Consider the following 24,925-nt stretch of genomic DNA (forward strand, 5'->3'; position numbering starts at 1 on the left):
GGACAATTAACCAAAGGAACAGCTTGCTTTCAGAAATCATGGACGCTTCATCACTGAAGGTTTTTAAGAAGAAACTGGAGAGTCACCTGCCTGAAATAGTATAGGTTCTCCAATCTCATAATTATAAATCTCATGGACCAGAGACCCTGGGAAAATCCTCCAAAAAGTCTGCAGGAAAATTCCCCACCCCGTTTTCCTACCGATCGATCGTTCTTTATTTGGGATCGCAAGATACCGTGTCCAGCTCCGTTCTTGGAGGGGGGGAGAGAGACTTTTGGCTTCATGCAAGGAAAGCAGCAGAAGCAGCAGAAATCTTTCTTTCTCTCCCCCAAACTCTGCCAGAAATGAATCTTCGTGAGACTTGTCGTGTCGGCACAGCCTCTTGGAACAGGATGCCTTGCAGTGTCTCAAAGACTCATTTCTGGTGGAGTTTGGGGGAGAGAAAGAAATACTTTTGCTGCTTTCCTTGCATGCAGCCAAAAGCAGAAGAAGATGGAAGCAGAAAGAAGCAGCCCAGTGGCCAGGCCAGGCGCATGGGGCAAGTGGGGCAATTTCCCTCCTCCGGCCTTTCCCTCCTCCCCTCACTACCTCTTGTTGTTTGCAATGCAAGCAACGTAAGCCTTGTGTTCCTGTGGGCCATGTGGGCAGGTCAGCCTTGTGTTCCAGCACAGCCTGAATTAATTGCTTTGAGGGTGAGTTCTCTGTGGACCACCAACATTTTCTCATGAATTACCAGTGGTCCCTGGCCCACTGGTTGGCAACCACTGTTCTAGACAGCATTTAATGCTGATTTCTTGAGTGATAATAACATTGGGTGTATGACCCAACTATCTTCAACAGAATTAATGTTTTTAGAATGAAAAGTTACAATAAAAAATAAGCCCATAGATACCATATTTCTGTTTTCAATTAATAGGAACTACACATGCAGAAACCATTTCTTACCTGTATAACCAGGTTTGCAAATACAGTTGAAGTTTGCTGGGAAGTTCTGGCAGAGGGCACCGTTTTTACAAGGGCTGGATAGGCATTCATTTACATCTCTCTCACAGGCTGTTCCAGTAAAACCTTTGGGACAACTGCAAGAGAATCCTCCTACCAGATTATGGCAAGTTCCGCCATTGTGGCAAGGAGATGGGAAGCATTCATCGACATCAGTTTCGCACAACGCTCCATCATATCCTGGCATGCATCTGCACGTAAAAGGCTGAAGAGGTTCATTTGCCATGATAATGACTGGCACACTGTCATAGCTTCTTAATTTGGGATTCACAGCCAGTTTCTTCAAGCAGCTACCTCCATTTTGACAAGGGTTTTGTAAGCAAGAATCATGATCCACAGATCGTATTTGCACACCAGTTTGGCGAAAGATAATTTCCTTGATACTTTCAAAGAAAGTAGTCACACTACCAGAACTCACATACTGGTAGTTGTTCCGCTTCACAGCTACCATTAAAAAAGTTTGATTGTTGTTCTCAAATATCCCATAGAGTTGTACTGTAGTTCCTAGTCCAGTTAATTGGGAATTGGCAATCCGTAGAAAATGAAGGTAATGATTAGTCAAAAATTCTTTCAAGGATGGCACATTAAGATGAAGAAGAATGCTGTTATCAAGAGTGGCATTATTGAATCCTGAAAAGAAAACTCTAATGACATTAATAACAGAGTTGTGCAAGCCATCATTGCTTAAAACTGTCAGGTCAAATGTTCCATCCGTTGATCTTGCCAGGGAATTCAAGTCACAAGTACTTGGTAAAATATTGAAGAGGCTTGTAATTCCCGATGTAAGGGAACATTGAAAGGTATCTAAAATATCAGGATCCTGAGGTTTTACACTGCCTAACGTTCCTCCAGGAAATAGATTTCCATAATAGTGAACAAAGATCTCTACTGTTCTAGATTGTGATGGGTTATCATTTTTGTCAATTACCTTTACATGAACTGTTCCTGTGGAAGACATCTGAGGAATGCCTGAGTCTCTTGTAATTACTGACAAATAGAAGTCACTGATTTGTTCTCTGTCAATTTCTCTAGTTGTGGTTAAAACTCCAGCAGTACTAAGACTAAAATAATTGGCCGCTGTACCACTGCTAAGCAAATAATAAGAAAAGGGACCTTGATTTGGAGCAAGATCAGGGTCAGAGGACTGAAGCGTCATCACAAATGTCCCTGCCCGGTTGTTTTCCATTATTTCTCCTTCAGTGGTAGAAAGAATGGGGCCATTGTCATTGATATCTTCCAAAGTTACTAATAAAGAGGCACTGCCTGTTGCTGATGGGCTTCCTGAATCGATTGCTAATATAGAGAGGTTGTAAACTGGCAAGGCTTCTCGATCAAGCTCTGCAATCACTGTGACTTGCCCTGTCTGTGGGTTAATTGAAAAGGCACCATTGTTGTTTCCATTACCAATAAAATAGGAGAACCTGTTCCAGCTAGGGAGAGAATCAGAGTCAAAGGCACTTACAAATGTGACATGGGTCCCAACAGGAACACCTTCACTGATTCGGACATTATAGGACTCCAAGTTGAAGATGGGGGGATCATTGGCATCTAATATTGTGATATTAACAACCACTTCATCTATATCTGCACCACGGATGCTCCCAGCATTTTTTGCAAGCACTTTCAGAGAGATCCGTTCTTCTTTTTCTCTATCAAGAGGACCTGTGACATAAATCTGCCCACTACTATCATCAATCTGAAAACCTTTTTTTCTACTACTACCAAATATTAAATAGTGGACATCTCCATCAATCCCTGAATCACGATCACTTGCAAAAATTTCTCCTACAATAGTTCCTTTAGAAGCAGCTTCAGAAATCTCAAAATAGTAAAGCTTAGATACAAATCGTGGCACATATTCATTTGTTCCTCTTAAATGTATGTTGACATTAGCAAAGCTGCATTTGTCCTCATCAGGAACATTAAATGCTTTTATGGTTAAATGATAGTTCTGCTTGGTCTCATAATCTAGGAAGCCTTGAGTGGTTATAATTCCAGTGTTAGGATCGATAACAAACAAGTCACTGTCTGAAGATTGAACTGCATAGGCAATCACAGCATTGTGTCCAGAATCCATGTCGGATGCATTGAGATGAATAACAGTTGTTCCACTAGGAGCGTTTTCTAAAACACTGGGAAAATACTCTTCTGGAATAAAAGCTGGAGAATTATCATTCACATCAATAACATTCACAATAATGCTACAGTATCCAGTTCTAGCAACCCACCCTCCATCTATAGCACTTACAGTAATCTCATGCTTTTGGCATAGCTCATAATCAAGGGACTTGGCAAGATATAATGCGCCAGTAGATGAATTAATTGCAAAGCATCCAGCCTCATTTCCAGAAGAAATATTATAATGGATTACTCCATTCATAGCAGCATCTTTGTCCCCTGCTGACATGGTCCTAAGAATCGCTCCAACAGCATGACTTTCAGGAACAGTAATACTTAAATGTCTTTCAGAAAACTCTGGCGTATAGTAATTTTCCTCTGTTACTGCTATATGTACAGGCACTTCTGATGAAAGAGGGGGATTACCTTTGTCCTTAGCCTTTATTTTTATTAGAAAGCTTTTATTCATTTCATTCATCAATGAAGAGGCCACTGAAATCCATCCAGTCTTACTATCTAAAATAAATTTATCTGTAGGGTTTTTATTTGAAATACTGTATTCAATTTCTGCATTCAGACCAAAGTCTTTAGAATCAACTGCAGTTACTTTAATTAGTTTGGTCCCAATGGCAACATTTTTAGTAACAGGTGTAAAATATTGATTGAAGACAAACTGGGGTACATTGTCATTGCTATCCACAATATTTATTGTGACTGTAGTCTCACTCACCAATGCGGGGCTACCTCGATCCGAGGAGATAACTATAAAGCTGTGTCTATTAAGATTGACATGATTAGAAGCACTGGAGTTTTGGAACTTTAAAGGCTGTTTACTGAAAATCTCCCCTGTAGATGCGTTAATTCTGAAAAACTCTGATTGAGATTTTATGAAATAGAAGACTTGTCCATTAGTTCCCTCATCTGGATCTGTGGCAGCTATTTGGGTCACTCTGGATCCAACTTCATTACTTTCAGGATAATCCAAGTAGTAAGATGGTTTTGTAAATCGTGGAGAATTGTCATTGATGTCTGTCACAAATATGGTCACATCTGTGCTAACAGTCCATCCAGAGTCATGTGCTGAAACTCGAATCCTGTAGCGTTCTGTATCTTCTCTGTTTAGAAGCCTGCTAATTGTTATATCTCCTGTGTTAGGATTTATAACAAATGGTATATTTGTATTCCTTATTGAATATCTGCTGATTGCATTTATTCCAGTATCTTCATCTGATGTTGTGACTCGTGTAACAGTGTAGCCCAAGGGTGCATTTTCAGGCACAAGAGCACTAAATATCTGAGAAAATTTGGGTGCATTGTCATTTTCATCTAATACATTGATAAGTACTTGGACAACTGCACTTTGTGTAGGAGTACCTCTATCTGAAGCTTTTACAGTTAGAGTATATTGGCCTACTCGTTCCCTGTCTAAAGGCCTGACACTTCTAATTTCACCAGTTGTATGATGAATAGTGAAGCTGTTCTCTATATTACCATTAATTATTTCATAATTCAACTGTCCATTTGGCCCATTATCATTGTCAACTGCAGCTACAGTAATTATTTTAAAAGGTGAAAGGTTTTCCAATACTTCAACAAAGAATGGATCTTGTTCAAATAATGGTGCATTATCATTTATATCTATCACTGTTATTTCCAGTTTTAAATAAGAAGAGAATGGTGGGAAGCCCATATCTCTAGCCTCAATCCAGACAATGTATTTCTGTACAGCTTCATAATCTAAAGGCTGGCTGATTGATAATTGCCCTGTTAATTGGTCAATCTGAAAGGTACCTCCAAGGTTGCCACTAGCGATAAAGTAGGACAAAGAATCACCTCTCGATGACACCCCAGAAACAGAAGTGATAAAAGTGCCAACTGCTTGGTTTTCAGGGAACATGAATTTGTGCTGTTTGGTATGCACTTGAGGAAAATCAGCTCTGTTTACAAATCTTACAGTCACAGTTGTGGAATCAATCTTTGGAAGAAGGCCGCAATCATTGACATTCACAGTAAAGGTAATTTCGGATGTTCCAGAAAGTCTGTCAGCAACCATAATTGCCCCTCTTGATGGATCAATGTGGAATTTTTCAGAATTCTTTCCCGAAAGGGAATAATGAAGTTTAGCATTAGGACCAGCATCAGAATCTGTCACTGTCACTGCAAATACAAAAGTACCTACAAAAAGCAATTAAAAAGTTCACATCAGTGCTGTAACAATGAACTTCAGTAATTTATTCAGTCTTGAAATGTTATGTTTTGAATAACATTGAATCATCTCTTATTCTCAACAACAAACTTGAGTGAAAAAAGTTACAGGCAGGAATTGGTGAATGTTTTTGTTAAAAGAAAATCCCCAACATTCATGGCAGCAAACACAATGGCACTGGATTCTGAGTAATCTTTTATATTCAGCTGCCAGTTATAAGCAGATGTAGATATTTTGTGGTATTTCAAAAACTTTTATACTAGCTTAACTGTCTCTTAAGTTATTCTATTTCAACCACAGATTGCTTTATGAAGAATGTAACTTTTCCCCCCTTCAAAACAAACTGTTGCAATTTGAAATGCCTTTGACAACATTAATTTTAACCATGTTTGGTCAGGATTTTTCATGAAAAACTTATTCAGTAAAATGTATTTCGAAAATCAAAACTATGAAACAATTTTAAACAGTGTTTGAATTTAATTTTTTTATTGCAAAATTTCACTCCAATAAATATATATCGTAGCATATTGTGACATGTTTATTCCAAGTGAAGAATTATAATTACACTGAATAAGACCTATTTAGAATTTAGTGTACATAAATCAGATATGCCACCTTAATTATATGTAAATACAAAGAGTATTAATAAACATTAATAACAAAACTTGAAAAAAATATTATAATAAAACAAGAAAATATTATTCTATTTAAATTATTCTAATTTAAATGTTAAATTATTGTATGTGAAATACTCAGGGACTGGCTTCTTCAAATTAACATGGTTTCCTTATTATCTCTTAGGAATAGATGCTTTAGAATCATGCTTTTATTATTATCTTACCTGTACTTGTTGGTGATGGTATATGAGTGACGTAAGGATGATGCTGAAATTTAGGGGGATTGTCATTGACATCTGCAATTGTGACAAAAACACTGGCTGAACTGGAAAGAGGAGTTGGAATGCCACCATCCTTGGCTATAACGATCAAAGTGTAATTCTCTTTAGCCTCTCTGTCCAACAGAGCACTTGTAATGATCTGTCCAGTGGAAGGGTTGATTGTGAATTGTGAATTTCCACCACTGAGACTATAGCTGCATAAATTCAAAGAGAAAACATTTTCCATACTGATTGGGTTGTGAAATATATGGATTTATAATTCATATTTGAATAAATTGTATGATCTGCCAATCTTCTCCATTTCCTGTATAACAGAGTCATTTGTACCAGCCTTATCTCACCATTACTGCATAAATATCAAGGGAATACAGAAAAATTCTACACCTCTTCTGCTTTCACATACCAATTCTGTGACAATATAAAGCATTACCATATTCTATACAGCAGTGCTTAAAATTTGTTGGATGATGACCTGTGCCATAAATTAGACTTAATGAGCATCTAGTTTTTCTATACTAGAGTGCTTTATAATTTCATAGATATAGTCTTCCACATACTAACATTTATGCTCTCCTACACTTATCTAATTCCCCTTTTAGAGTCTTTTGGTGTCTTGTTTTTTATATATACTTTCTGTTTAAATTCATATATTTCTTTATATATTCTTTGTTTATATGTTTCCATTTTTAAAGATTCTGATGTATTGCCTATTCTTTCTCAGTGATAATACCCCACCCGTATACTGTTCTATGAGCATAATAAATATTTAATTTTTTAAATTAATTAATACCTTATAATGCTATACAATCTAGATATTGCCTATACATGTATAACAATATGTACATGCATATGTATATGCATGTGTATATACATATGTACATGTACATGTGTGTGTGTGTGTGTGTGTGTGTGTGTGTGTGTATATATATATATATATATATATATATATATATATATATATATATATATATATATATATATATATTCTGAGATTCTCGCAGGGTATTTGTATGTGGATCTTTGGTTATTCGGGTTTTCTCCCGCGTAAGATTAGAAGTTTCTAGGCAACGTTTCGATGAAGTCTCATTCATCATCTTCAGGCTTCTGTCTTCAGCTCTGTGCTTCTCAGAGTGATGTGAGCTTGCAACTGCTTCTTCCTTTTAACTGCTAGTGGGGGTGTGACTTGATTGGGTGGGGCTTGGCTGTGTCTGATTGGGTGGGGTGTGTTCTCATTGGTTGGGGTTTGGCTGTGTTCTGATTGGTTGGGGGGTTGGCCATGTTCTGATTGGCTGGAGATGTGTTCTGTTCAGGTGGGGGCTTGGTTGTGCTCAGGTTGGTCTTAGTTACTGGGGGATTTGAGCTGGTGAGCTGTGATCTTGCTGTTTGGCTTCGAGTTCGTGGTCGTGCTGCATCTTCATGGTGGGGGTCAGTGTGGGTCTGGTGTCATTCATCATGTTAGGCACTCGTCTGTTCATGAGGGCGGGTTTCCAAATGGCTGGTAAGCGGGAGGTGTCATCTCTTTTATTCATGCTGTGTGGGCGTTTTTCTATTATTCTGTTGTTGAAGTGTTAGGTTTTGGCGAACAGACGAGTGCCTAACATGATGAATGACACCAGACCCACACCCACGAGGGCCACACAAGATGCCACCACCACACTTCCACGTAAAAAGCAGACTCACACCCACACAGAAGATGAGACACGACCACAGACCAGAAGCCGCACTGCAGCTACCCACTTCAAACCCCTCTGAGCCATACATGAAGCGAACTGACCCCCACCATGAAGATGCAGCACGACCACGAACTCGAAGCCAAACAGCAAGATCACAGCTCACCAGCTCAAATCCCCCAGTAACTAAGACCAACCTGAGCACAACCAAGCCCCCACCTGAACAGAACACACCTCCAGCCAATCAGAACATGGCCAACCCCCCAACCAATCAGAACACAGCCAAACCCCCAACCAATGAGAACACACCCCCACCCAATCAGAACACAGCCAAGCCCCCACCCAATCAAGTCACACCCCACTAGCAGACTTCATCAAAACATTGCCTAGATACTTCCAATCTTACGGGAGAAAACCCAAATAACCAAAGATCCATATATATATATATATATATATATATATATATATATATATATATATATATATATATATATAAAGAGAGAGAGAGAGAGAGAGAGAGAGAGAGAGAGAGAGAGAGAGAGAGAGAATTCAGCACAGTTATAAATCAAAGAATCATAGTAGGTAAAGAATGATAGGGATTTTTGAAGTCTTATAGCCTAAGCTCCCTTGTTCATTGTATAAATCCACTATGATAGCATCCTGGGTTACACATTTCCAGTAAAAGAAAGTCCACTGCAACTCATAGCAATCTGTTCAATTGATGAGCAGCTCTTACAATTAGGAAAACAGAATCAAAGAAAAAAAATTCTTTAAAATGTATCAATAATAATTATTAAAGCTACTATTAATTTTAGCTCAAAATAGGGTATGAAAAGAATAGAAAATGACTAAAATAGTGTATAGTGATACAAATGGTAACAAGCATGCCTTCAAAAATTTATCATTTATTATTAATAAGAATGTATGAGTTTATAATATACAGCTATTTACCGAAACACTATTAACCTAAAATTGTGAAGAAAAGTAAAGTTCTTTTATTTTAATGTACAAATCTTTTAACAATGAAGGTAACACCACTAGCTTTCTACTGCATTATCCACTGAGCCTGCAGCAGCAACCAAAATGGTTAGAACTTTCAGCAGTGGCTATGCTGAATATAATCCCTTACGTTTTCATGTGGCCCAGACTGTTACTCTTGCCAATTTTTTTTCACTTAACAATTGGACATGATGTCATTTTTTTTAAGTTGGTAGAAAACTACAAAGTGAATTCTTACATAACTCAGAACTGAATTCATTTTAATCATAATCCGACACAACCATTTCCCATAAAATCTACAAGTATTCATGCATACCATTTTCTATGCTACTAAGAAGGACTGTCTGCTTGGTAGACTGGAGAGAAGAAATATTTGATTAGGTGAATGCTCAGTAGCAATACTTCCTTCCCTAAATATTTCACTATATCCTTCCATATGTTGATCTCGATCTAATCTCTTTTGCATACTCAATGGCTAAAAAAGAAACCCAAACTGATAGGTTTGATCCAGAATATATTGTGCAAAAATTATTGTTCAAGACTGTTTTGAGTTTTTCAAATGTACAGAAATAGAAGAATACTATTAGATCAGACCAAATGCTAAAGGAACATGACTTGAGTGTCTCACTACCAAAGTAAGCAAACAAGTACTCTATCTTCTGCACATTGTCCAGCAACTATAGCAAAATGACATTTTATTTTTACATATGTTGCATATATATCCCTTGTAATTGTAATGTTGAGGAATGTCTCAAGAACTAATTCAATAAACTATGGCAGCTTTTTACAAACAGATACCCTAAAAATATATATTGAAGTGCAATTCACATTATATTGGAATAACTAGGAATGAATGGAAATACTGGAAATACATTTGAAAGACACAAATTTAGGGAAAGTTGGGTCAAACTATGCTCATGAGAATTATTACATGGTTATTCTGTAGGAGTAGACCTCAGAGTCAAAATATAACATATTACATTAATGTTTGGTATGAATTTTTGAAAGAGGGTCCGATGGTTCAGTGGTTAAAGATGTTGAGCTTGTCAGCTGGAAATGTGACAGCATAAGTTCAAGACTCAAGCACCATGCAATGGGATAAGCTCATATTACTTGTCCCAGCTCCTGACCATCAAGCAGTTCAAAAGCATGTAAATGTGAAGTGGGTAAATAAGTACCACTTCAATGAGAAGGTCACAATGTTCCATGCACCTTTAGCATGTAGTCATGTTGTCACATGACCAGGAAAATGCATTTGGACAATGCTTGCTCTCTCTCGGTTAAGAAACAGAAATGAGTATTGCCCCCTAGAGTTGCACATGACTGGCAGGGACTGGACTTTTACCTTTATGACTTTTTGAAGGTTACAGCAAAAATGAATAAAATAGGCTTGTGCAAAAAATTCTTACTTAAAAATTACAGGAAATTAAGATACCCAAACTCTATTTTCTAGTATTATTTCTAGCATATGTAAGGTTTTATACAAATAATCTCCTATGGAGTGTAAATGATGTATAATCCTGTAGAATAAAATAATGTGTAATTTCATTACATCACATTTTAGACAAATGATAGTGATGGCAGCAGTACTCAGTTTTAAGCTTGTTGTCAATCAAATAAAAATATATGAATATTTTAAATTAAGCATCTTTATTCATTTTGTATTTTAAGAATGAACTAGAGTAAGGGATAACCTGATTACGATATTGAATTTGCTTTTTTGAAAAGACTAGTTTTTTCAAAAAATGAGGCAAGCATTTTAAATTCCATTTCCATGTTTTTTGGGAAACAACAAGCTGATGTTCACATTAGTTGAAATGGAAAAGAGCTTATTCTGGTTTTTTTGAATGACAAAAGTTATTAGAAACAAACATGAAGCTTCTCTGCATTCTATTAAAAACACATAAACCCACTGAGTAAAATGTTAAATCTGCTACTGCCACTTAAACTCTTATGTAACCCTCCCTTGTTTCCTGGTAATAATAAATTATAGGAATTTTCTAATTTCCAAAAGAAAAAAAATATTATGAAAAAAATGTAAAAATCATTGGGCCATAATACTGGATATTAATAACCTTTCTGAAGGTCCGGGGTGGGGGGGAATATTTCCTAATTTGTTGTAGATCTTTGGAAAGAAAATCCATCTTTGAAAAGAAAAATACGATTCTTTGACCTACAATTGTTGTTTTCAACAAATCCAGAAACCGTTAGTATATACAGATTATGACCAATTATGTTTATAATTTCTTATCCAAGTGTTGGCAAGCTTTCTCTGTATATAAATGCAAACATATACAGTATGCATTTCCTCTATCATCGTAAATTTTAATGATATTATTACATTGGGCATTAACAAAACTCTCATGAGAACAGTCAAATCACCACCAAAAGCACAGGAGAGTTCAGTGAGAAAATGATTCTTGTGATCTCATGCAAGGGTTTACAATGTTATTTCATTGGTGTTGGGATAAAGGAAGGCTTAAGTGGATTTGAAAGACAACTACACTCTATTGCCCACACTATTCTTATTTATCATTCATTTATAATTTATTTCCCATTGGATAAAACATGCCAATAGAAACTTATTTACACTGTTTTAGTCCTATATCAAATTTAAAATATACATTAATATTATCAACACAAAACTGTAATGTAGCAGCATGGCATTCATTAATTTATCACTAAATGCAGAATGATACCTTTATAAATCAAGAAAAAATATTTTGTAAAAATTATGAACCTAATTTTAGTACATAATAATTATAGTTTTGCAAGCATTTGGATTTTTTGTTTCTCAATTTCCCCCCCTTCAAATTACTATACCCTTATTAAAAGCCAATGTAGTTTTTAAGGCAAAAGCTTTGTTCACTTCATTCCAAAAAAAAAGTTTATGTTCATCTTTAAAAGGATGTAAGATCTTACAAATTATACTAGTAATGATACACCTAAGTACCTCCCAACAGAATAAATTCCATAACTCTACAGAAGACACTAACATGCGATGCTAAAGTTAGTATGTTGCCGTGAACTATAAAAGTATTAAAATTTGGAAAAGCACATTTTGCATATTTTTAACGATCTATTTCAGATTAAAGTAAAGTATAAGGAAACTGTTCAGTGAAATATCAAATCGTCAGGCTCTATTAAATCAGTGAAGGAGAATATTTGTAGCTTAGGATTGAAATGAGGGGAGCTTTCTAAGCTTGCTTGTTTTCTTGCAGATGTTTCATTACCATGATGTTACCTAGTTAGGGTAATAAAACATCTGCAAAAAAACAAGCAAGCTTAAAGAGCACCAAGGACCCCTCTATTAAATCAGTTCCAGAATAAGGACAAACAAACTCTAAAGGAACTTACTGATAAGCACCAAAATAAGTATTCATACCTGATGACAGCGTTCACAGAGCCATCAGAATCTGAGGCATTTACAAGCAAAACATCTGTCCCAGTAGGTGCATCCTCTGGAATGGTTTTAGAATACATATTAAAGGCAAACTTGGGCACGTTGTCATTGACATCATCTACTTTGACAGAAATGGTTCCTGTACCAGTAAGACTGGGAATTCCTAGAAAAATAAAAAGGATTTGAAATACTGGAAGTTACGTAGGGGACAATGTTAATACCCGCTACCCCAATCTTTATTTATTATATCACATTTAATACTTCACAATTTACCAATTTAGAAAGCCAAAATAATTTAAAAAATAAGATCCTTTCTGACAGGAAAATTACACAGGAAAATTTTGAATACCTTATTATGAAGTGAGATGTTTGCTACCTGAAATTTAAAATGATGGGTCAGTCTCAATCGATATATACTGGCTGGCTGAGACTATTCACATAATAATGTTGTATACACCGTTTGTACAATTTGGCTGGTGAAAACCAAGGTAGAATTTGATAACTCCAGAGTGGAAAAAGGCAGAGAAAGGAAAGTTATGCTCAGAAATTGCAAAAAAATATGTTAGTAAAGTCATTTCTCTATTCTTAAGCTTAGAGCATGGATTAGAAAGTTCAGTATGTGGCTTGATGGGAGTACAGGAAGAGTACAGGAAGCAATAAAACCCTCTTTTTTCCCTTTCCTAAATCTTTGCTGAATTTGTCCTCTATGGCAACATTATTTGTGTGTGTATGTGTATACACACATCTATAGATATTTAGATAGTGTGTGTTTAGCTGTGCTGTAAAACAAATCATAAAACAAAACATTCCAAAGGAATGACCCGTTGCCCAAACAATTACTTGAACATTCAAAATCTATTGAACATGCTTGTTTTCAAGTTTTGTCCTATGCTACATTTTCCATGCCTTTCTTCACTCTTGAACATAATAGTCAATCATGATTTAGTGAACTATTTAAGCATAAGTAAAGTAAGCACATATTTCACTCCTGAAGCTGAATAAGTTTTGCAGATGGTTGCAAGTGATATTTGTTAAAACAGTTTTAGATAATGGCTAAAATGCAATAAATTCAAGGAAGATTCGTAAATCATATATTTTTTTAACATCCAGGCAGCATTTCTTTTGTTTTCATTAAATCATTTAGAATTGTGAATAGTAACAAATACAGCAAATACAGAGAAAGTCTAGTTGCACATATAAGGAGAGCCCTGAAAAATTGACTTATAGTGGAGCCTTTGATATAATCCGTTAAGTTGGAAGGATTATTAATAAAATTATTTAGGAGGCATTTCCTTCATGAAAACTGTCACTTTAATAAAATATGCTGACTAACATAACTTTCTTTTGTGACATCATGGTAAAAGGTCAACAACTGCTTCATAATTGCATTATGGACTACAATTAGTCTATTGTCACTAGAGAGTCCTGGATTCTGAATGTAAAATAAATAGCACCAATTCTAGATAGACTTCAGTTGTGCTAGTTAGGTAGAACTGTCATTTGGATTTCTAGCAACAGATGCTAGGTTCCGTTTTCTTAGTTTTATGTGAAAAACCATGGTCTGCCCGAGTTCACAGAGGAAGACCTAGTCATCACAATAGTAATGATCTCTGGAATTTTGATCCAGCATTATTAGGAAACCACAAGCAGAGATATCCATAGAATTCAACAGTTTCATAATTTGCCTTTGATCCTGGAGATGGCCATAAATGCCACAAAGGCAGTCTGCCAAGCCCATGACACAGCATTTCAACATACTAATATCAGGAAATAGAGGATTAGGATATACAATCTTATAAAATGAATATAAGCCCCCTTTCTGGTTGATGAGTGAATTCATTAAGGTAAGATTCTTTGTTGGTTGCTTGAATCCCTTTTTCTATAATGTGAAACTGAAGGGCTAGGCCCAAATAAACCTGGAATTGTAACATTCACCTTCTCTTTAAGAGTAATGTTTTGAAAAACTCACAACTCTGAAGTGATGATGATATCAAAATATTAGTGACATAATCCATAAGCACAGTATCTGACTGGAGTCAATGGTTAAATTTTGAATATTGTATTTCCTTCAAAATCTCATGTCAAGTAATGTAGGCTTTTAATTCAATACATGTTAATACATGTAATTACAGTAATGTAGGCTTTTAATTCAATACATGCATTAATACAATACATGCATTAAATACATACATGTAATTACATACATGTAATTAATGTAGGCTTTTAATTCAATACATGCATTAATACAATACATGCATTAAATACATACATGTAATTACAGTAATGTAGGCTTTTAATTCAATACATGCATTAATACAATACATGCATTAAAATTCAATGAAATAAGACACCCTGATAGTTTGAGAACCTCATAGTTAACTTATTTATTTTTGCTAGTAAATTATATTTAGTTGTTGAATATGGATTATTGAAGATTGAGTCAAAAATTAAGTGGAACAGTTAACAGATGGTTTCTTTTTTAAAAAAAAAACTCTTCAATAATTACATAATAAGATACATAATAATAAGATATATATAACATAATAAGATATATATAACAATGAAAAAACAAATTTAACAGTCTAATTAATTTCAATGGGTTTTAATATCTTTTTTTATTTCTCCAAATTTTGGAGAAAGGGACTACTTCATATGTTATTCTCCAAACACATAACAAGAAGTCAAATATAATAATTTACAATCTGGCATAGTTTAAGAATTATGGATACAAAGTCAAATAATGCTATTCATTGTAAGATTTACAAAATGGAAAGCCCCATATGATGCAAGGGAAAGCACATAGTAGAAATATGCAAACATTTTAATTTTAACAGAATTCCTTTAAAAGGAATAGTTATTTGAAAACCACAGCATGGAATGCACAAGGGGGGAAATTAGAACAAGTTTTTTTGGAAATGTGTAATTTGCCAAACCACTTAATGGAACCAAGTAAGCTGTAACAAATCAAGATTGTGAAGCAGTATGGTTTGGGTTTATTTTAAGCCTACAAAAAAGTATACCAAGAAAGCATGCTAACTATAAATGTAACCCTTCCTTATACATAGAAGGACAAAAGAAGCTCAATATGGTTTTGCATGAAAGGCATTGGAAACAGAAAGACCAAACAATAAGTGTAAAAAGTTACTGAGGTCACCCTAGAAACCATATAATCTGGTTAGCAACATAGTTTTAAAAAATAACAGCCAAAAATTAAGAAACAGTTCACTAAATGTGCTTTGGGTAAAATTCACAGTAATAAATGGAGTTAGAAAGACAGAAAGAACCTATATTTTATTTCTGACCTTTGGTGAGGTGGCACTTTTTCATTCAAGGATGGAACAGAACTTGGGGGGAAAGGTCTTCCTAGAATCCCAGCTCTGTTTAATGAGCAGGTGACAGCTGTGCCCAGGAAAGCCTTTGCAGTTTTATCTGATGCACCACTTCTACCCTTTCCTAGCTCAGGGATTCCTAGTCATTCATTTCTTTGAAATTGCACACTTGGCTCTCTGCCCTTGAAGATCATCCAGATAGGCATATCTTAGTATACCCATGTAACACCCGTGCATTCTAATGTGCACCGGTTGCCAACTTGCTTCCAGGCATGATTCAAGGTGTTGGTCATTACCTATAAAGTCCTACATGGCATAGAGCCTGGTTACCTGAAGGAGCCTAATTCACACAGCATCTGCCTGATTTATTTGACTTGGTAGTTGTAGTGAATTCCAGATTCTTCAATTAAAGAAAATTAAATTATCAGGACCCCGTAAGTGCACTTACTCTGTATCAGAACCTGTCGTCTGGAATGAAGCCCTCCCCCCACAAAGATCTGAAGACCCCTAACCTTCTGCTGTTTCAAACCTCCTTGAAGATTTGACTATTCACCCAGCCCTTTGAAGCCTCATTTTTGAATTGTTCATTGTCATTTGTTCCCATCTAGTTTTGTCATCCTACTTTTCTAATTTGTTGCTGTTTTAAACAAATTATAAACTGTTCAGAATCACTGGGAGTTGGGCAGCAACAGGTTATTAATAAAATAAAAAAACAAATGTCAACATTTTAAGTCAAGGTAAAAGTTGTTCCTTTCTTAACAACCGTTATGTATTTTCCCATATTTTAAATTTCAGTGTAAAGATTGTGATAAACTTTGCTTTTCTTATTCTCCCCCACCCCTAAAAGAGAAGAACAGTACTACTCTAAACAATGTCGCATGTATCAGAATTTATTAATTTTTTAAATGCCATTGGGAATTGCAATCTAACTGCTGTAACAGTATTTCACTTGTGCCTAGTGCTTTTTTATAAATCACATTTCTCCTTTGTGGCTTACATAAACTAAATGAAAGGGTATTGGTGGTGTTTTAATTATTAACAAAATGGACATATACCAAGCTTTTGGCCTTGCTAATTTTATGACTCAATTTCAGTTTCTAGACTTCAGATCAAAGGTTTATGTCAATGATGACCAATCTGTGATCATCCAAATTAACAACAATGCCCAACATCCCTGCCTCATCTGCAATTCAGTAACATTTGGAAACCTGCCCATTTCCCATTCCTGGCTTATATGAATCATAGCCACTAACAGCCATGGGGAAAAGTCATCTCATGATGATTTCAGCCACATAAATTTTAGAGGCAGACTTAAGAAACCACTCACATCTGAGATTCAGCTTGTTACGACATTAGTGTTTAGTGAAAACTAACTGCAGATTAAGCTCTCCATTCTTTGGAGCAATTCATGTTAACTTTTTCAAACTTGAAATGAGTTGAAATCACAAAGGAAATGTACTGACACATATGTACACACTGTAAAGGCTTGTGCACATGGCCATGCATGTATACATACAGAGCAAAAATATAACTAAGTTCAGGATAAGGACAAGAACTCTGCAGATTTTTTTTTTAAAGAATTGCCAATTCCCTTTATTGAGAGAACAGATTATCACACAGTTCCAATCACTTTAAAAATCCTGCATTTTTGCTTTCTAAGTTTTCCACAGCAGTGCAAGGAATAAGCAATAATTCTCTGACACCAGTTTTGCAAAACACTGTTGGGCTACTTAGGAACAGATAAGTCTTATCTTGCTTATAGCTTCATGAAGCAAGGCAATTATTGGCAAAAGTTGAAAATGCTTACTTAATTGTTAGGTCAAAATCCATTTGCCAATTACCTGAAAGATTGGCTTCATAACCCTTCTATGTAGGGAGCCACATGCAAGAGTAACAGTTTGAGAACTTTACAAAATTGTCTTTGTATTAATGCAAATTGTGGATTTACAGATTTGCAAAATTGTGTAATACAGAGTTTGTTTAATTGCCCCTATACAGATATATATATACACACACAAAAAGCCTGAATTCATATTAATTGCAGATCATTTTAATATGAGCATATTTAATATGAGCATATTTAATAGAAAAGCAGGGCAAAAGCCCTTAAAGGAAATAAAATTAAAATGCCTTAAGGCCTTTTCATTTTCATTTCCCATTTCCCATTTATCTTCTCTATCTGCCTTATTTGATTTCATGTTTGTCATCACAGCAAACAAAATAATACACATTAAGAATTAGTTATCAAATGACATGTTGATGTGAGTGTTTATATTCACATATGTCAACTCTACTATATCAGTCACAGATGTTCTTAGAAAAGGAAAATAAACAGGCAACAAAAGACTCCAGAATTTATAAAGGAGGCCCTGTGTAAGGAAAACTAACTGCTGTATTGAAAATAACCAAATGACATTTTTTACAGGTAATAAAACTCTTTGAGGTAACATCCAAGGCTTGATTTATGCTCAGTGATTGAATGAATGAGTATAATTTTGACAAGCTGTTCTTTTTAAAAAAAGTTTTGGTCTGTATAGCTTTGCTTGCATATGTGATACTGAGAAACATATATTTAAAAAACATAAATTTTAATTGTTTAAAAGATAAATATTTTCTATGATACTGAATTATTATTTCATAGACTTTTCATAAAGAAACTCCCAGGTTCAGTTACTGGCATGCCCTCTAACTAATCTGAAAAGGGATATAAACCATTGGATAACAGACACAGAAAAATAAAGTTGAGAATAAGATAAGAAAAGGAAGTCTATAAATTGTTTAATTTATTATCTTTGGTTATTTTCTTAATATTGTCAATTAATATATTACAATGATACTTTGCATACATTCTATTTTGCAAAGGTGATATAAATAAGCATATCATATTTCTAAAATATAATGCAAATTTCCATCTCTTTCACAGTTAAAATAAATTAAAGAAGTTCCTATATACCATCATGTCAAAGGAAAACAGTACATTTTTCTTCTTATCCTACAGAAAACTGTTAAAAAATTTATTTCTGACTCTGAACCAGATTCAAAAATATGGCTAGTGATAGATTTTGACAACGCTGGAAGGCCTTAGAAATGGATTGTGAGAAGATTATATATTGTAAAATTCAAAGGAGAATATTTTTATTTATCATATGATTATTCCAAAAAATAAAAGCCAGTGCACTGTCTACTTTCTGAAGAGTTCTGAAGTTCAACTCATCTTGTTAAAAACTGCATGAGATAAAAGGATAAAAAGAAAAATGAATCAATTTCTTATTCTAAATATAAAATTGGTCTCAATCAACTTTTTTAAAAAATATATAACAGACCTGGATCCATAACTCTCTTTTTTTGTGGCTTCCATTAGCTCATGCTTATCCAGTCAAATTTCAGTTTCTCTTCATTTCCCTTCTCTCCCCTCAAAATTCCTTCTTGGTATTTTAGCTAAAATCAAGTTTGGTGTAAATTGACTGTTTGGTGTAATTTCCAATAGTCTTTACAAAAATAGAAATAAATATTATAGCTCCGTGATGGCACGCAGAGCCATTTGTGCAGGCACGCGAGTCCCAGGTAAACTTACCTCACTGCACATGTGCGCACCTCCCAGTTGATTTTGGGGCCTTTTCGGCCTCCCAAAGACTTGAGGGAAGCCTCTGCAGCCTTTGGAGGCTGAAAAATAAGCCCGTTTTGTCACTTCCTGTATTTCTGGAAATACCAGAAGTGACAAAACAGGCCCATTTTTTTGGCCTGCAAAGGCTGCAGAGGCTTCCCATAGGCCTCTGGGAGGCCAAAAGGGGCCTCAACTGGGCTGGAAATCAGCTGGGAAACTCAGTGCAGGTAAGGGGGGCGGCATGAAGTGGCATGGGGGGATCGCGCGCATTGCCTTCTGGCATGCGAGCATGCGAGCGCAAGCATGCACACAATTTTTGCCACAGGAGCCCAAAAAGTTGAGCCACCACTATTATAGCTTATTTCACAAACAATTGAGAACAGCCCTCCTTATTTTACCTTAAAACTAATTAGTAGAAATTTTTAAAAAATATTCAGTTCATTTTTTATGAAAACAAGAATTATCAGTCAATGCTTTGTGAATAGCTTCCGTACCACATGAACAAAGCTCTATGAAACAACCAATTTGTGAGAAGACTTTTCTGCAGTTTATGCCAGTAAAATTTCCTGTGAATCTTATCAACATAACAAAAATCTACCAAACGTACATGCTTAGATAAAGTATTACATATATCATTATGTAATATATATGCAGATACCCTGTTTCTCCAACAATACGGCCTCCCCCAATAGGAAGTCCCAGCATGTTTTATAGGCATGAAATGAAATTAAGTCCCTCCCCCCAAATTAAGGCCTATATTAAAACATGCGAAATGGGGGGGAATGGTGGGGGGGCTTGCCGTTAGGAAGTACTTTTGTTGCACACCCGGATATGGTGCTGCCTGCATTGACCCCGATACGAAGTGCTCCACCAACGCCGAGGTCAACATCCAAGCTGTCGCCACCTGCCCGCCTGAAGATGCAAGGGGGGAGGGGAAATTAAGTCACCCCCGAAAAGACGGCCTAGCCATTTTTTCGGGGCTCAAAAAAAAATAAGACCCGGCCTTATTATATGAGAAACACGGTATTATGCAGATCATCATCTGTACTAGAAACTTGGAAGTATGGAACAATATTTACAGTGTTAATATGACTATAACACTATACATTTAATTATCTTTGACAGAGCTAGGCCCACATTGTATTTATGTTTGAGTAAAGAAATTGAGCTTTGAAAATAAAACAAAATAAATTATGTATCCACTCATACATACTATAATGTAGCACATTTAAAAAATCAAGAGAATAATCCTTTGCTCACTGAACTTTTTCATGCCATTAAAATGTTAAAAGCTTGTAAGCTGCTTACCTGAATCAACAGCTGTGATCAACATGATATATTGCTTCTTTTTTTCCCTGTCTAAGCTCTGTACAAGGTGAAGCTCTCCATTTGCTGAGAGAGTAAAGGCACCATCTTCATTTCCATAAATAAGAAAATAGGTTAGTTTGCTATTTATTCCTTGATCATCATCTCTTGCCACAACCTATAGGAACAATGAAGTACGTTACTTTGAATATAATGGCTTTGTTTATGTTCTCTTCATTCAAACATTTTTTATGTTTGTGGTTTTTTATTTGACAAAAATCTATCCATTAAAAACTTTTCATTGATTTAAAATAAAACTTATTATATGTGCAATTAATTACACATATTTAAATATTATTTTGAGCTACTTAAAACTTTTCTGAACTTGCTTCTGAATCCTAACAAGCATTACATAGATAGATAGATAGATATACCTATATCTATATCATCTATCTATCTATCTATCTATCTATCTATCTATCTATCTATCTATCTATCTATCTATAGACAGTACAAAACACAGTCTAGCTAATTGGGGCAAATCTTGCTTGATTTTTTCAAGTTAACTCAAAGTCAGTTAGACACTCCTATATGCCGTGTGTGTGTTTGTGTGTGTGTGCAATAATGTATACATTCTGATCTTAGTAAATCTTATTATTATTCTTTGCTAAAATATACTAACCTGAAGAATGATCTTTGGTAATGTTTCTAGATTTTCTGGGACATTTACAGTATAGGGTGACATCTCAAATGTAGGAATGTAATCATTAATATCCAACAAAAAAATGTTGACGATAGTGGTATCAATCCGGGGACTACTTCCACGATCAGTTGATTGGATTGTTAATGAATAAGATGCTATTTTTTCTCGGTCCAAAGGTTTTGCTATTGTTATTACTCCTGTGACAGAGTCGATCCGAAAATCACTATTTGTATTTCCACTGATTATAGTATAGCGAACTTGCCCATTGGAACCTTCATCGTTATCTGTAGCAAATACTTGGACTATATCTGTCCCCGTCAGAGTATTTTCTGCAATCTCAACTTTGTATAATTTTTGAGCAAAAAGAGGGTTATTATCATTGATGTCAAGGATTATTGCAACTATATCTGTAGATGAAGAAAGAAATGGTTGTCCTTTATCTGTGGCAATTATAGTCAAGGTGTAATTAGAAACTGTTTCTCTGTCAAGTTCTCCAATCAGCCTTACTTCTCCATCTATAGTTCCAATACTGAATTTGTTTCCTGAAGGATTTAATAAATTATATTCAATATAGCTATTTGGACCGCTATCTGGATCAGTTGCTTGGGCTTTAAATATAATGGTGTCAATGGGAGTATTCTCTGGAATATATGTCAGTCTTGGAGAGATAAAACTGGGAGGATTGTCATTGACATCAAGAAGAATAATAGATACTTGTGCTGTGCTTGTATATCTGAAGGCTGGAGGAGAAGACATATCATTAACTTGAACAATCAGGCTATAGAAAGATTGGCTTTCACGATCCAATGTTTGCTTGATGCTTAGAACACCATTTTTGTCAATACTAAATTGTCCTAGGCTATCTCCAGAAGTAATACTATAGGACAACTGTGAGTTAGAACCTAAAAAAAGAAGTTAAAAAGAAAAAAAAATCATAATTCCAATCATTACAAACATAAAACAATACAAACTTATATAAGACTGCATTTATATAATTTATACATAGCTACATTTTGGTGGATCCTAAGTACCAGGTATTTTCTGCTGTGGCATTATGAAATGTTTCCCCCCATCCCTGAAGGGAGACTAGTTTTATCACAGGTTCCTCAAAACTGGATTGAACAGTCAGTCCTGAGAAACAGTGAAAAAATAGGCCTGGAGAAACATGGTGAACAATCAGTCAGAACCTGTGTGAATCCAGATGTAGTCAGTTGGAACCCAAGTGAACAGTCAGTTGGAACTTGGGTGAACAGTCATACCTGGAGAACCCAGGGACTGGTGAATTATGGAGATGTTTTTAAAGCTAATAATTAGCTTGGTATTTATTGTTTTACCTTTGTTTTACACTGCCTGGAGTGACTGTTCTGCAAGAAAGTTGGCTATATAAATTTGATAAATAAATAAAAATGAAAAATTACAGTAATCTGTCTTTTATTGGGTTTTTTTAAAAAATCAGGGTCCTGTTGGAGATATTTTGGTCCTGATTAAGCAAATGTCCTAATTTAGTGTATTTTAAGCCAATATCCAGTGTTACAGTAAGAGTTGGAGATTGTAACAAATTTATCAGATCAAATACCTATTATTGTATTGATTCAATTGTTTCTTTATCTGAAAACTTTTTAATGGAATGGGTTAGCAAATATTTAGTATTTACTTAAAGTTAAGAAGAGTTGCCTACTGCATAATTCAGATTAACAATCATAAATATATTGAAATAACACTGATTTTGTATAGGTATAATTGATCAACAGAGAGACAGGTCTTTTAGTTAGTTAGTACAAATCTTGGATATACAAATATATCCAAGTCATTTATCAATACAGTTGGCTATGTTTAGGCTGTGTGTAGCAAAACCATCAAGTTACAGCTGAATTTTTGCCTGAATCTAAGTTGAATCCAAACCATATGGAAATTAACACTTCAGAACTCTTACCAGACTCAGTTCAGCTTAATTTTGTGCTGACAGAAATCTTGCTGGTATGACTAGAATTTGGGCATGGATAATTCAGTTTCTTCCTTGTTCCACATATTTTCCAATCTACTGTTTCACTTCACTAACAAAATATTATCTGCTTTGATAGTTGATATTTCCACTGGCAAAAGGGAATTTTATGTGGTAGAAGTAAACCAGGACATGACCTTAGTTGGTTCAGGTTGAAGGCAATCACTCATGAATGAACTACTGCATCCTGAATAATTGTATTTCAGATTATTGTTTGAAGTAAATATCCAAAGTTAGATTTACACAGTTCCTTAAAGAAAATTAGTATCTAATTTTAACAGATTTTATTATTCGTCAGCAGTTTGATTATTAGCAATTAAATGTGGAAAATATGTATTTGATTATATGATTGTGCCATAATCAAAAGTTACTACTGCTGGTGACTGGGGTTGACACTTTATCCTTGGATACACAGAAATTGGCAGGTACTTTGGAGTTGATGCATTTCTTATATCTTATAGCCATCCAGAGTTATTTCTGTAGGCAGCTACATAAATTATTCAAATGAATCTTTCTAAACAGTTATTATAAATAAAGGAAAGAAAAGCTGTGTATCCTAATTTCAGTAAGATTATACTGTCCTCTGCACAACACTGCAATAAAAGCTGGTGAATGTATTACACATTGTAAAACATAGGAGATGACATTTGAACTCATAATGAATAATACAGACAGCAATAACTCTTGAGTTTAAATGTCATCTTATATTTTTACAATGTGTAGTATATTGAACTGAAATTAATACCCATTACCTATTACATCCTTATGCTAAAAGCAAAGCATTCATAGCATTAAATAAATAATGTGGAAAATTTATCTACCTAATTTAATATAAAAAAGCTCAAGTTTATTTTTAATGGATTTTTATTTTCTAGTTTGTCTTTTGTAATCATTTTACTTTTTCACATTGTAACAAATATCAGATATTAAAAGAATCAACCGTTTCTCAGAAGAAGGAATATGAAATATGAATTCAAACTCTAATATTCAATTATTAATCACTGCTATTTATTATTTTAAAATTTACAGATGCTTATGGATAAAAGTGTTCTGAATACATTTTATGCTAATTACATATATATATCATACTTTCTTCAAGCATAATTCTCTGAAAATAAAAATTGGGCAATGTGTTATAGAAGGGATTGTTAAGTACTGATAATATTGAAATCAGGCTGAACATTTGTTCCAGGCAGTTTCCTTCAAGTATGTTTTCCTTGAATTAGGTTAGTTGTAAGATACTTATGATCATCATCGCTGGCTTTTTATTGTGCTATTTTAAAGTGCTGCATTGAAATTTTACTTTGCCTTTTGTATTTTGGACTTGATTTTCTTGTATCCTACCCAGAAACCACTAGAAAGATTATAAATATTATAAAATAAATATAAATAATCCTTGATTAACATCCACTCATTCAGAGACTGACATTATGAAGTGCTAAATGAAGACAATTTACAATGGGTCTTTGTAGTTGCAGCCATCACGGCATGTCCATGGTCACTTGATTGCCATTTGTAACCTTCACTGTCAGCTTCCAATGAAGTTAATAAGATGATATGTAGCTGCATATAATGATCACATGATTGCAGGCTGTAACTGTGTGGGGTTTACCTAATGATAGCAATTGGGACTACAAGAATGGCTGTCGTAAGATGGTATGGTCATGTGACATTGTGCCTTACATC

At 34.9% G+C, this 24,925-nt stretch overlaps 1 protein-coding gene across 1 annotated transcript in view; it reads right to left on the minus strand.

Moving 5' to 3' along the window:
* The window catches only part of FAT4 (FAT atypical cadherin 4), a 113,137-nt gene that overhangs the window by 29,073 nt on the left and 59,139 nt on the right, over positions 1 to 24,925 (minus strand). Inside the window, exons 5-9 of the mRNA XM_026667024.2 lie at positions 21,217 to 22,139; positions 20,538 to 20,712; positions 12,279 to 12,459; positions 6,168 to 6,418; positions 946 to 5,295 (exon numbers count right to left, since the gene is read on the minus strand). Coding sequence (XP_026522809.2) covers positions 946 to 5,295; positions 6,168 to 6,418; positions 12,279 to 12,459; positions 20,538 to 20,712; positions 21,217 to 22,139 — 5,880 coding nt within the window. The remainder of the gene's footprint in view (positions 1 to 945; positions 5,296 to 6,167; positions 6,419 to 12,278; positions 12,460 to 20,537; positions 20,713 to 21,216; positions 22,140 to 24,925) is intronic.

The sequence above is a fragment of the Notechis scutatus genome, chromosome 4 (genome assembly GCF_049901735.1).
Source record: "Notechis scutatus isolate UNSWTSFEM ecotype Mainland chromosome 4, rNotScu1.2, whole genome shotgun sequence".
Classification (NCBI taxonomy): Eukaryota; Metazoa; Chordata; class Lepidosauria; order Squamata; family Elapidae; genus Notechis; species Notechis scutatus.